At 37.9% G+C, this 15,155-nt stretch overlaps 1 protein-coding gene across 1 annotated transcript in view; it reads left to right on the top strand.

Annotated features, from left to right (window-relative positions):
- The window catches only part of LOC118987499 (EGF-like and EMI domain-containing protein 1), a 127,868-nt gene extending 121,412 nt beyond the window's left edge, over positions 1 to 6,456 (top strand). The window contains 2 exon segments of the mRNA XM_037046702.1: positions 3,734 to 3,857; positions 6,341 to 6,456. Coding sequence (XP_036902597.1) covers positions 3,734 to 3,857; positions 6,341 to 6,456 — 240 coding nt within the window.
- The last annotated feature ends 8,699 nt before the right edge of the window (positions 6,457 to 15,155 follow it).

The raw sequence follows: 15,155 nt of genomic DNA, 5'->3' as shown, positions 1-15,155 counted from the left end.
AAGTATAGTTTTCAGTGTGGTTCTTTCTCAAATTTCTAAGTATTACATAACTTTACAAATATATAAGTATAAAACTTTATGTACCTCATAATTCCAATTATAAGTAACATATAGAGATGTAAGGACAAGTGCCTGTGATATTTGTGTGAAGGTATCCAAGGTTTTAGTCACGGTGTTCTCTGCTTGGGGCCTCATGGAACTCGTCCCCTGGGTATTTCCAGGGCTCTTCTACTTATTCAGAAAGTCTTATGACACTTTTTCACTGAGGCTTATCAGTATTGCACTACTTAAAACTGCAATTTGCATGTCTTTTGAAATTTTGGGGGGTTTTCCAAAAATGCTTATTATCTTTTAATATACCATATCTTTTGATTTTATTATTATTATGCCTAGTATTTATTGCCATTCCTTCCTGCTAGAAGCTAAGTCCCACAGGAGGATAGCTATTTCTTTTATTTACCAAAGTATCCACAAACTCCTAGGACAATCCTGATGTATATGATTTGCTCAGTAAGTGTGCTCTTAAATGAAATGAGTACATAAATGTGAATCTTTGACTTTATTTTTTATAGATATCTCTCCTGCTATCATGACTTCTGCATTAAGCACTTGTTACTATTTTATTCAAGGGAAAGTATTATAACATTTTTTTCTCTATGATACGATCCAAAATCCTAGAATTTATTTCTAAGAAATTGTGTATTTATTCTTACATGTTGAAACTTCAGTCACCTTCCAAGTACTCTCCATTTGATGCAATATACCTATTGAGACTCTTTTCCCATTGCTCAGAACAGGTTTTGAACTCGTCGATTTTGATGCCTTTTAGTGCTTCTGCCTTTTTTTTGTTTCAGCCCTTCCACATTGGCAAAATGTCTTCCTTCATTATCTAGGCACACACAAAAAAAGTCACTCGAGGCAAGATCCGGTGAATAGGGAGGGTGGAGCATAGGAGTCATGCCATTCCTGTTGAAAAACTGCTGAACGCTCAGCATGCTGTGGGCAGGTGTGCTCATAAGTCACCCATCATAAAGTGGGCAAACATGTTGAAAGAGTCTTCAAAAAAATTCACTGAAGCCAAACACAGCCTCTCACAGCAACGCCAACTGGTACAATGATACAGGTGGTTCCTAGAACACTCACCTAGCAGGGGAAGCCTGTGCTATAAGGGGTCCACTCTCCAGAAGACAATTCCAGTCTTTTTTTTGGGGGGGGGGTCCTCCTTGTATATAGCAACACTGAACATATAGGTAAAATGATCCTAACAGCAAGTGAACTTTTTGCCTTTGACATGATCCAAAGGACAATTGTTTAAAATTCTTCTTTAAATTCAAGAGATTTGATGAGTTTGAAAGGAAGCCATCATACCATTGGGTGAACTCATAGGCACAGGCCCTGGGTTTGGGGTTGTCCTCGGCACTTGTGTATTGCACGCTATTCCTTGCATGATCGTCCTCAGAGAGTGGCGGATCCAGTCAGAGCTGATTGTAAGGGAGGAAGTGTTCTAGGCCCCCTATGTCATCCTGTGGCTATTGAAATGGAGCATGGAGGAAGCAACGTCCATCTAGATTTTGTGGAGTGAAGGCTATTTAGGAAGCTGGGTTGTGACGTTCTAAGCAATGGGGAAATGTACGTGGAGAAGCAGAAGTCTGACATTACACAAATGTGTTTTCTGTGGTAAAGAAGTGGGTCCCGTGCCAATCTCTAAACTTCTTCCTGCTTCAACTGATGTTTAAGGCTCGAGTCAGCCCCTTGTTCATTTCTCCACTAGAGAAGCCAGGCCCCAGAAGGCAATGCATGAAGAGACAATACCCTGTACACACACCTGGGTAAATTTAATTTATTCTGATAACATTTTCTTAAAGTAGATGCTGAATATACCTCATTGGAAAATGCTCCTGAGATTCCCACTGGGAAGGAAAATGAGCTGAAAGTATATGTAAATCAGCAAAATGGAGAGGTCACCATAATCTCTGGAAAACATATTATTTTTCAATCAGATAACTTTGTCCAATTCTGATATTTTTGTCTAACCACAAAATGAGATTATGAATCAGAGCAGAGTGGGGTGAATGGGATCGCCCTGATTGGCAGCAGAAATCAAGGCAGAAAGAGCTCTCCAGGACATGTGCATGATGAAAATCAGCCTGTTTTTCTTTCTCTTTTTCAGAGGAGTGAAGTGGTCCAAGTGCTCCTAGAGCTAGACAAATCTTTAAAAATCTTGACTCCAGACCTGTGTCTAGATTGCAGATGAATAGTTCATTAAAGACTGCAAATTGTTTCAATGGCACTAATGAACTATGCTCTCCACAATCAGCACCGGGGCTTATTTAGCGCATCAGCAGTGACTTCTAAGAGCAGAAGAGCTGGTTTCTGCATGAATCTGTGATACAGCAAAAAGGAGGGAGGGGGAGAACCAGGCAGTGTTTTTGTTTTGATTAGTTTGTAGCCTGGGGTGTTTTGGAGCCCAGCTGCAGACAGACCCCTGATGTAGCGGGCTCTGGCCGAGCTAGCCCCTTGGGTCCATCTGAGAAGGCTCATTCAACTTATGTGTCATTAAAATAAGGATAGATTCTTGCTACAATAGTTCCACATTAAGTGAACTTTAATTTGAAATCTGGTGCATCTCTAAGAGCATGATTGTTGACTCAAAACATGCAGAGTAGCTAGTAGGGCAGCATAAGTTTGGTGTTTCGGAAGCCAGAGGACCTGGGTTCAGTTCTGACTTTGCTCCTTACAAGCTGTATGACCCGGAGAAAGTAATTCAACCTCTCCAAGCCTCAGTTCTTATTTAAAATGAAGGTAAAGTTGCTTATGTCACTGGTGATTTTTATGAAAGTGTGAGCTCATTTATGTAAAGTGTGTGGCACAAAGTAAGTAGTCAACCGATAATAGCCAGAAATGGCATAAACGCCCCAGAAAATGGAATGATTCTGTAATTCAGGAGAACTCTGCCCAGGAAGGCAAATACTTCACAGGCCGACTCGGGCTGATGTAACTTTCCACAGTTGTGATAAGTTTAGAAAAGCTTCACTGTTTTGTCTGTTGGAAAAGGATGTTCTCTACCAGGTGTGTACTTCCAGTGGTTTCAATGGTCAGACGTGAGCTGAAACCCTTATTGAGCTCCCAAAGATCATGCATCAGTTTCTTTTCCAACTCAAAGGACTTTCAACAAAGCAGCACTTTCTCCACTTTATATCATTGTATGCTCTTATAAATACACAAATTGCAAACCTCTGGGGTGATTATTCCCGTTTACAATAGAAGTAAAGACTAGGAGAACAGGATTCAGGCAGCCATTTGGGGACAGCTTCCCCAGCACCGTGCCTTCTAAGCTTCCTGTACAAATTACATCTCATTTTCAGGTTTTGTTCTGTGCAACTGCCTCCAAAGGCATATATCAAAATTGCTTCCATTGTTACTGTCTGAAAAACCACATTTTCAGCAAAAAAAAAAAAATTGCCAACCTCTGTATCTGTGTTTCCAAAGTGACAAGATACACCATCATGTTGATTTCTTCAGGGAATGTTTTGGAAGTGCTATAAATCCTTGGAGGCTACTCAAATGTTCGTTTGCCACCCAGCGGTACACTCATGTACTCATTCACACACTCATAAACACACACACACGCACATGACACTTTTCCAACACACTCAGACTACAGCAAAAATCTTGGACCATCTTGATTTATTACAAGTCTTAGCTCTTTGCTTTCTCTTTCTTGTTTTACCAGTCTGTCCTGATGGCCTGTGGGGACCAGGCTGACAGTTTTCCTGTGGACCCTGTGAGAATACAGGTCAGTGCAGCAAACGGTTGTGATTGTCCTCCCAGTTACACAGGAAAAGCCTATACTGTGGGTAAGTCATTAATCTAGAAAAGATAACCAAAAAAGTCAATAAAGTTCTTATCTTCATAAATGATTTTTTTCCTAACTTCCCTATGAGATATTATGTTAGGTTAAATCTTTCAATTATCTATTGTTGTATGGCAATAGTTGGTGGCTTAAAACAATGATTTATTATTTCTTTTGATCATGTGGGTTGATGAGATCACTCTCCTGCTCATCTAACCCGGAGGCGCCAATGGCTGCTTCCCAGTAAGACATCTGGGAAATGGGCTTACCTGGGCTTCTCAGCCAGGGGCCCCAGCCCTTGGTGTCCACAGCATTTCTGCAAGATTTGCGTGGGCTTCCTCACTGCACAACTTCAGAAGCCACACATCCCTTCTACCACTTTCTGTTGCTTGAAACAAATAATCAGGCCAGCCAGATTCCAGGGGAGAAGAAAGAGATTCTACCTTCTGATGAGAGGAGTAGCAAAATCTCATTGCAAAGGACCTGCAAGCTGGGAGATAGGGCTGCAGCCATCTTTGCAACTAATCTACCACGGTATTTAAAGTTATACTGAGACGCACTCTGAACAGCCCATTAGGCTGTATTTGTAATTCTTGTCGAAGTGGAAGCAGATTATAAACCTACAAAAAGCCATTAGTTAAAGTAACTCCGTTTCAAAGAGCCAGTAGAACTATGTCCCTGCTACCTCCTTTTCTGCTTGTGGTTCTTCCAGCACCTCTGTTAGCCCTGCCTGTCCTCCCTCCTGGACCCCCTTGACAGGGGGGCGCAGTAACTTGAGAGCCTGAGGAAAGCTTTGAGCGGGATGATCATGATGCTATTTATTTGTATTTTTTCAATTACCATTGCCATACAATATTACATTAGTTTCAGGTGTACAACATACTGAGTAGATGTTTTTTAAAAAAAATATTTATTTATTTATCTTTAGAGGGGAAGGGAAGGAGAGAGGAAGAGAAACATCAATGTATGGTTGCTTCTCATGCATCCCCCGCTGGGAACTGGCCCCTGCCGGGAACTGGCCTGCAACCCAGGCATGTGCCCTGACTGGGAATCAAACCGCGATTGTCTGGTTCACAGCCCCATGCTCAGTCCACTGAGCTACACCAGTCAGGGCTCTGAGTAGATGTTTATATAACTTGCAAAGTGATTACCCTGGTTAGCCTAGTATCCATCTGACAACATACATAGTTATTACAATATTATTTTTACATTAATATTTTAGATATGTCTAATAAAACTTAGCAAAAGTCTGTTGTTTGTGATGATCCATTATTTTATCTGGCATAAGAAGAGATCTGAGTTATCCTTCAGTGCTTAGGAATTTCCATAAACCAGCAAGCAAATCAAACCTAAGTGTAAGCACACTATGTAATACCTGAGGAGCATTTAGCCCTCAGCAAGTCAATCACCTGATCATTCAGGGAATTCATTACTGCTCCAAGGATAACCCTTGCCTGGAGATTTTTCTGGAGGAAAACTAGGTAGTTTTTACTTTAGGGCCATTGTTCTGGCTGTGTTGACAAGCATCGCAAACAGTAAAAACGTATGTTGCTGCCGTGGTTGGCTACCCTTAACCTACTTGTTTGCTTAAAAAAAAAAAAAAAAACACCTTAAGGTAATTCTTAAAGGTAAGAATTTACATATTCAAAAGATAGTTACTTGGCATTTCTACAGTGAAGTGACATTTTTCTGTCTACCTCAACTTTAATGGAATAATTATTAAGCAGATAGCGACAAAGTTTGCACTGTTCCAATTGTCAAGGTAATATAAATAGATTATTTAAAAACATGTGAAGAGAATGACAAACTGTCCATTCTTTACAATGTTAATTTTATAATTATAACTCTTTTCCATTCTTAGATTTCAAACCCCAGGAAATATAGTATGATAGTCCTAAGACATTTTTGATCAGCAGTAACAGCCTCCTAAGTTCGTAGGCGACCTGATACATGAGGTAATGTAGTGAATTGAATTGGCAAAATTACTCCCCAACTCCTAGTCCAGGTCAGCTTTTGTGTTATGTGCCATTATCTGATTTTACACACATAGACACAAAGCACAAATTATATAATGATTATAATAATATATTTAGCAAAATGAATGGAACCAAAGGCCAGGACTCATTAAAAATGCTTCATGCAAACTCCACAACGAAAGTGTGGCACTAAAAGGGGGGTTTGTGTTTTAAGAAAAGCATACATTTCTCTAAATATTCTGTGAAGAGCCTTATAGAATTCTAAAATGTAGTTACTCTGCATAATGAACTTAAAAGACTTATAAGCAATACAAGGTAATATGTTTTAGAGGCAAGAGTGATCACAAAGTTCTCTCTAAAGATATTAGCTCTACATAAATTCTAATTTTTTTAAGTTATCAGTGCAATTACTTGGGGAAAGTAACTCGTTTTTAAAAAAGGATTTTATTTCACATTTTTAGAAAACTCTCCATATTATGATAGCTTTTATTTTTTCCCACTCCATAAGCAGTGCTGGCGGGATGGCATCTGCAGCTCCACGGGCGTTCTCACGCGCATCCTTTGCTAGAGCGCGCCATCTCTGCAAAGGGCAGTTCTGCCCCGTCAATCAGGCATTTTATCAAGTAACTTGAAATATGGTCCCAGCTTTTTTAAAATCCCAGCATTATTTATGATAGTAAAGTACAGAAAAAGAACAACCTAAATATCCACCAGAAGGAGACAGCGTAAACAAATTTTGTGACACATCAGTACACCATTCTGAGGCCACTGAGATTCATGTTTTGGAAGAATGTGTAATGTCAGAAGAACTGACATTAAATTGACATTAAGTGATGTATATAAAGAACGATCCAAATTTGTAAGCACACGTACCCATGTGTGTATACGGAAACTTGTAGCAGGAAGAACAGCAGTTGCTGCTAGTGGCCATTTCTAGATGGTTGGACAATGAGAGAATTCTTTTTCTCCTTCATGCAATTTTGTGTTTCTTATATTTACTACTTTACATTTTCCCCTTAACAATCGGGGGAAAATAAATTATCTTCAGACCAAACACTGACTAAATATCCAAGTAAAATAATTGTCTTTTTTAAAAAGTATATTGTCCTGTGGGCTTAACTTTTTCCAATTAGGGAAGATGTTTTCCTTCAGTCTAATTGAATGTGTTGCTCTTTTTGTGGCTCTTTCAATTTAAGACTTTTTTCATTTGCTTCACACGGTGTGAATATTGAGCATTGCTTTGCAGCACCACTAGAACTAAAAAAAAAAAAAAAAAAAAAAAAAAAAACACTAGAAGACTCTAGTACAGGCACACCTTGGAGGTGTATACCATAGTAGCCCATTAAATGCCCAATAGCATTATGTCTAAAAATGTGTGTAGTTAATTTAAAAACACTTCATTATTAAAAAATGCTAACCATCATCAGAACCTGTTGGAAATAGACCCATTGACTTGCGCTACGCAGGGTTTCCACAGACCTTCAGTTTGTAAAGTAAGGCATCATGTGCGCGATACAGCAAAGAGCAATGCAACAAGTGCGCCCACATTGCTTTCTGGGAGCACTTCAGTTCCCTCTCTGCAGGAGTTCTCTGTCTATCCCCAGTCATGTTGTTACTACTTCTCTGGATGCTGCCATATTTTTATGAGCATTTACAGACTAGTCCCCTCCACGGCTGAAGGTTAGAAAATGAGAGAGAGTGGGAGAAAAGACACTAGCAAGGAGATACTAATTACAAGTACAATTTATGCTTTAAACATCATATGATCAGACATCTTGAAATGACGAGTCATAATGGAAGGATGATGATCAAATATCATTAAACATCATTAAACCATACTGAACACAGATGTAAGTTTTCCGCAGAGGTAAGCTGGTAAGCATTAAACAACTGGTTCTCAGAAATATAAAAGCCCTTGTTTGTAGCATTTTCCAATTTCCACAGTGTAATACCCCCATTGTGACTTCGGGTAACCAATGTGATAAAAACTGGCTCACAAAAATTCCTAAAAAGTTAACAATTGGCTTTCCCAAGCTGTTACTTACAAGTCTAGTATAGTACTGGCTGGCAAATGTTGTATTCTGAACACAGAGAATAATTTCTTAATTTCACTTGCTCTTTTGATATGAAGAAATCATTACTTTTTAGGTGTCCGTTTTGCTTAGCTGTTTCTAAAAATAACTAGTTTGACCTGTGTGGTTGATATAATTAACCAGAAAATAAATAGTTCCAACCAACAAGAATTTAACTATTTATTTAGCCTATTTTATTTTTAAGACAAAAAGAATTAACAGTTTAGCTCAACTGCTCAAGAGTCAAAAACAAACAAAAAACATTGGATTTCTTTAGTGGAGTCAGCACCTCACTCTTTTGCTCTCCACTTCATCTGGTTGGAGTGTTGACTCAGATCCAGGGGGAACATTGGTCCCCCTAAACGACCCATAAGCTGTATTCCAGCTACCTGTAATACACCCACCATAAACCAGCTGGCATTTTCTTGATGACACAGTGTTGTAAAAAAGAAAGCAGTTATTTAAGGCAGAAAAAAAGTGAGTACATGTTGAACAAAATAAAACAAACCAATAAAAAAAATTTCAGAGAAAAGTTAAAAAGTCTTGAGTAAGCATTGCCAACCATGGAAAGGTGAGGTGCAATATCATTCTTCTAACCTCTCAGAAGCAGCTCTAAATCTGATTTTTAAAATTGCTGTAAAGTAAGTTGTGTTTAAATAATGCATCTCCCATCCTTTCCAGCAGTGAGATGCGTAGCCCTCACCAATCTGGTTCTCAGCAGGAAGTCCAGCCCAATGAAGTATCAGCAAAATGTCAGCCCCCACAGAGAAATGCAGAAGAGAGGCCACACTGACGTGGTAAGAGGCATTTCAAAAAGCTATTGTGCAAATTCAGTTTTTCAGTAGGGAAATGGTTGAGGACTGATGGGTATGTCATTGCCAATGAGTTTATGTTCCGTCGTCTGTGGAAACAGAAGGGAGTCGTGCTGCAGTGATATACAGGCATACAGTTGAGGACTTGTCATCAGGTTATTTGTCTTCCTGTTTCCAAACACTGAATATTCAAATTAGCTGTGATTTTTTTAGCACAGAGCCATTGAAGTGGGCCCAAGAGCTGCTCTTTCCCATATTCTTATCACCTTCTATAATGTCTCAGTTAAATCGTTAAGAGTGAAGTTAATCTGTTATCACTTTATAACCCTCAATGGTTCATTAATGTAGTCAAAATTCCGTATAGAGTTTGGGTACTGAAGACCCACCATCTCTCTGTCCTGAAATCATTTTGACTGCTTTCACACATGTCCCATACACCTTAGTCATTCCCCAAGCAGTGTGGGCTTTTAAAATGTGGTGCCATTGTTCATTAGTCTTTCTACTAATAAATATTTTATTGCCTCTTCAAGTTTCTCAGGGTTTTTTTATTTTCCAATATATGGAAACTAACCCCCCAAATTACCGTATTCTTCTGGACTATAAGACACACTTCCCTGCCCCCAAATTTGGGAGGAATATGGGGGTGTGTCTTATAGTCCAAATCTAGCTTATCTGGCTAGTAAATGTAGTTCACATTAACTTTGGTGAAATATTATGTTCTTTATGTTATTAAATATTTTACCACATTTTTTGCTTCAAAATTGTTTTTCTTATTTCCCTCCTCTAAAACCTAGGTGCATCTTATGGTCCAGTGCGTCTTATAGTCCTAAAAATACAGTACTAAATCTCTTTCTTCTACAGACTTGCCTATAATATTGTATTATACTTATCTGTTTGTACATTATTAAAGCTATCATTTGTTTTTTCACTTCTTGGCTATCAATATACAAAGGATGCTCATTAAAGATATACTAGATTCATTTAAAAATACCTTTAACAATTTTGTAAAGAAGTTTGAGATTAAAATTTCATAGAAATGATCCACAAAGTAAAAAAGACACAAGAAACACAGTTTATAGTCCTGAGAAATATTCAGTAGCCTACACAGAACTGGATTGAATCGTCGGGTCTTTTAAGATGAAATCTGTGGCAAAACTTCTTTGGTGTGTATTCCATTTCTGAAAGCGCTTTTCAGAAGAAGCTCTTCAAAGGATTAGAAGGCTAACAACATCAGGCAGTGATGGTATTTTATCATTCTTTAGTTTCCTCCCAAGATTCTAGGTATCTGTATTACTGTACTCATCTCCAATGTGTGCAGTCTTTTCTTTCAAATACAACAGAGCCACCTCAGGAACCTGAATAAGTATCTCTGGCTCTTGGTTTCTGTAACTAAAAGGAAGGAATTTGACTGGCTAATATAAAATATGTAATATTTATGTAATGATACAAAATTCAATGTTTACTAAGTAGCACTAAATAGTAAATATAGGCATATGCTGAACAGCGATCATGTGTTATCCAACGCTGATGTGAACTGAGTGATTAAGTCTCTATTCTGTATTCCTCGTGCCGTGTGTTTTTCAGCAATTCACTCATCCAGACTCAGAACAACTCATTGAGTTGGGTTTTCCCCATTTTACAAATGAGGAAACTGACTAGGAAGAATTGAGTAACTCGTCCAAGGTAACTTGTATGAATTAGTATCTGAGGACTCAGATAATCAGTAAAGTTCATACAAAGCTACATATTTATAAAAGAAGATGATGATGCTAATATTAAACACTGTAGTTTCCTCCTGTCAAATTTAAAATAAATAGATAGAATTCCATTAGAAAAAAACTGAATAGTCAAAAAACTTGATTAAGGTCATTCTCTTTTTGGTCTCGCATTTGTAGGTTTCAGGAGGAGTGACTGATAGCGCACAGCCAAGGTCACATTGTTGAAAGGTCAGGCGCCATAGCAGCCGCTGCTCAGTTTCAAGATGGAGGGAGGGTGCTTTTCGTCTGCGTGCTTGCAGCTTGTCCGGCCTGTTTGCACAGCCTAAGCTGCTTGCAGCACAACATCAGTAATAATAGTTCTCAGTGGGACCATGATAGTAGCCAGTGTCCCTGCCCGTCCAGCTAGACTGAGCCTCATGACAGAGAGTGTAACTCAGATGATTGCTAAGTCCTGTTCATCATCTGACAGAAATAACGACCAGAGGAATTTTTTCTTTGCAGTTTGCAGATGCTGAGTGATCTGTCTGGGTTTCGTTTGTTTGTTTGTTTGTTTTCATAGGTCTTCCCAATCTTAACTGTGTTTAAAATTCTCTTTCTATGTTGGTAAATATAGTTGGCTATCTGCCTACAGCAATCCATGATTGCTTAGCTGCTTGCTTCTACAGCCCTAAATTGAATATCTGGAAGAGCACAAAATAAATCCTCTTTCTTTAAAGTGAGTCATTTGATCCAATTCTTATGAGGATTAAATAGGTTATTATATATTATACCTTTAGAGGGGTATATAGTTACATTCAGTTAATTATACTCAGTTAAAAAATTAATTTCTTTTTAAAGAAAACCTTTTTCATTATTTAAAAATTAATTTGTACCACTTGTTACATGTCCTTAAAGTGATTGAGCAGCTAAGAATCACAAAACTAGATTAACACTGTTTATAAGACCTGAATAACTTAGTTAGCATTGTTTTGAAACCTCTTCTACAAATCTGGGAAAACAAACAAATACTTTGTATTCTGCTGTCTAGTCACTAATTTTAATCCTTACACTAACCTTGTAGTGTAGGGGCTACTGTTCTACCCATTTCCAGGTAGGAAAAGTAAGGCACAGAGAGGTGAAGTAGTAATTTACCTAAGGCCACATGTTACTGAGCAAGGGAGTTATGATTGGAATCCAAGTCACAGGTTTTAATGAACAGGGGTGGAAAATGAATGACTAAAGTTTGATAGTTATTAGGTTTGTACAGCTGGAGATGTGCTGAGCAGGACGACCCTGGACAATTATTTATCAGAAAAATCAGATCCCAACGACTCACAGGAGAGAGAGTTGTACAGGTGTGAAAGCCATCAACATCGAGAAGGGTTGGGTGGGGCGACTGGGAAGAAAACTACGGGCAGAAACTTGCTAACCTGTACACACTTAGGAGGACATAGAGAAAGGGAAACCAGTGAGCGAGATCAGAATTACGTAGGGCAGCTCTTACTCATGGGCAGCCTCAGAGCTAATGTGTTTTGCTGAGCAGGCAAATTTTTAAAAAATATGCAATTCCCTATCTAACATATCAGAAGATGTAGGATCACTGAGCCTATATTCGTGTGTGGGAACAAATCAGCTCAAATTTCTTTGGGGTGGTGGGAGAGGGCCAGGCACTTTCTAATTGGTCGTGTTCCCATCCACTCTCTGGCAATTCTCCCGCTGAGACCCCACCTGCTTTCTCCTGTGTGTTACTGGACTGGCTCCTGGCCGAGTGAGTGAGTCCTGCTTTAGAAAGGTGGGGAAATGGGAAAGGAAATAGGAGAACGCAGGGATTTAATTTCAGAAGAAGATGATTTGCAAGAAAAATGGGATAGTCACTATCTCCTATGCTGTTTAAAAAGGGAAAGAAATAAAGAAGCAAAGAGTTTGTGATTTAAAACTTTTTTCAAAAGTACTTATTCAGTGGAAAGGGGATGATACGCAGGTCGAGATTAAATGAATGAATGGAAAGTAAAAACAACTGCCACAGTCTGTGGACTACAGCTTGATAATGCAGGGGACAAACTCATTAACTCATTTTTTCCCTCTGTCAACAGACTGTCTAAACTCTTCTTTGCCTCTTCAAGGTGCATTATCTTTCCTGGTCATGAACCCATGTCATTAGCTTGCTGATAAATCTTACTCACTCTGCATCCCTCTCACTCTAGAAGGTCAGGTCCAATGTAATCATGATAGGAATGATTCAGAATCCATGAGAGTTATTAATGTTGAAATAAAATCAAATACCTGGAATATTTGCTTTTGCATAAAACTTACAAAAATATATTTAAATGATTGTGCTGATAGATACCTGGAGAAGGAACTTTTTTCACTCGGTGAATTTTTCTATCGCGAAGTTTTAACTTGTCCCCTACTTCCTCTTCCTCCTTCTCTCACATACACACACAGATACAATATTTATATTATATATCAGTGACAATTTTGACATCTCTAAAATTAGGAAATGTCTCACTACTGAAAGCACAGCAATATGTAATTACCTTGTAACTTTCTAACATAGTCTGTTTTCCAGGAATACACTGAAGGGAGCTGTCTATGACTATGTTATGAATAATGTCTATCTCCTGGGCTCAAAAGGAGATAGACTATGAGGGGAAAACCAATGAAATGCGTATATTAATTTTCCAACAGTTTGAAGTGGCTCAATTGGAAATGCCTGATTGATCATAATAGTTATTTCTAAGTTGGAATAAATGATGTTGGCGTCACAGATGACTCTGATGCTAAGTCTGAGATATCTGTATTTGCTCTTTTTCTATAATAAAAATGATGGGCCCAAGAAACTGGGAGGAAAAAACCCTTCTGCTATTTTAAGATACCGTGGATCTTACTGTGTTTTCTTGCCACCATTAATCAATGGTCTGAATATACAGAAGAAAGGGAAGGAAGTCTGCAGGCCACTCAGTGTGCCCTGGTTTAGCCCAGCAGCGAAGATACCGGACTTCCTGGATGTCTGGCTTTGTGAGAGGCTCCACATAATTAATGTGTTTTGGAAGCTCAGTCTAAAACTTTTCAAATGTTGAGGAAGAAGCTAGGTAATATCATTGAAATTGCCTACGTATTCCCACTAGGATAATGTGTGTTAGCTACTACCAGGAAATTATATTTCTATGGAATCTGACAGATCTGTACCACCTATTTCAATCGTACATTGCTAACTTTTCATTTAAATTTAAAAGAGTGCACAATGATAGTGCTAGGACACCCATACATAATTATGTGGAAGTTTGCATTCCCGTAGAGAATGTCTATAACTTAAACTATGTGATCAAGCAGTCTGATTTACAGCCCTAATGATCATACCATGATACAATGAATATTTTATGCTTTACAAAGTATTGGCCTCTATTATATTGTTCAAGCTTAAGAAATTATCTAAGAGGAAACAATGATGTCCACTTGAATATAACAGTACCATGGAAATGGTATAGGAGCCAATCCCAGTTACATGTAGTCTCTTAAGTCAATCCTTAATTATGTGTTTTATTGTCTCCAATGTGCAGTTTTAATATTGCACTATCTTGGACATTTGTATACTTTTTCCTCTTCTATTTTAGAGTTTTGAAATGAAAGTAAGACAATTTTGGTTGAAAATAAAGGAAAAGAATGTATATTAGAGGATGAATTGTTTTACAAATGCCATGCAAATGTCCACAAAAGCCACCCTCTGTAAAATGGCACATTTCCACTCATTTAATATTCAAGGGCATAATCCACCTATAAAGATAATAAAATATCTCACTCATATATATATTCAGGGCTAATTTTTCCAATTTTAATAATTTTATCAGTCTCTAGTAATGCCTTTTAAAACTTTACAAACAGTATTAATAACTTAATCAAAGTTTAATTGCAGGTCAGCTTTGTGGTCAGGCATTTGAGTAGTTTTTAGTTATCTGAATTAAAATGCATCTGCTTTGAAAAGAAGACATAATATTAAAAGGCTGCCCTCTTTACCAACCTTAAGTTCTTATTTATTAAAAATACATAGATGTAAACATTAATGCAAATGTGGTTGACAATAACTAAATGATAAGGCAATGGCAATTTGCATGCTCGTAAAGCAACGTGGCACAGAAGAATGTCTTCAAGGGAAGACAGGTTACCTCCTGAACCTGTGTGACTGGGGACCAATCACAGGTACACACTTAAGATGATCTTCACTTCTAAAGTCCACATGTTGCTTTCAAGGAGTGTAACCTTGAAGTGTAACCTTGAAATTTAGTTGAGAAATAGTTTGGGGATAAGGAGATGAATAAAAATTACATATCTGAATGGAGAATAGAGGGATTTTGAGAATTACCAGGTAAAAGAAAAGAGCCAGGGAAGAGAAGAAAGGTCTAGAGGAGTCTGTTTCCGTTTTTAAGTAATTCCAAGTTAAATGTGTTCAAAGAGCCAGCAAAAAATAAATAATAACAAATGTAGAAGAAAGCAAGAAACAGCAATAAAATTGTTTAAATCAAAACTATTTAAATCATTGATGTGTTTTGAATGTAACCTCTGGTGAAATATTTATCCATTTCCTTTCATTTCCTTCTTTCAAATTAGAGTAACAATGTGTTGATGAATTGTTTTGAGTACCAGGGTTTCTACATAAAAACCTCTACACCAGCCTCCGCATGGTAAAACCTCAATAACTAGTAACTCTTAATATTGACAATTAAGGTTTTAAAAATCCAGATAAATCT

The sequence above is a fragment of the Sturnira hondurensis genome, unplaced genomic scaffold, assembly GCF_014824575.4.
Source record: "Sturnira hondurensis isolate 20B ecotype Veracruz unplaced genomic scaffold, ASM1482457v3 Scaffold0005279, whole genome shotgun sequence".
Classification (NCBI taxonomy): domain Eukaryota; kingdom Metazoa; phylum Chordata; class Mammalia; order Chiroptera; family Phyllostomidae; genus Sturnira; species Sturnira hondurensis.
This window is presented reverse-complemented; position numbering and strand designations above follow the sequence as displayed.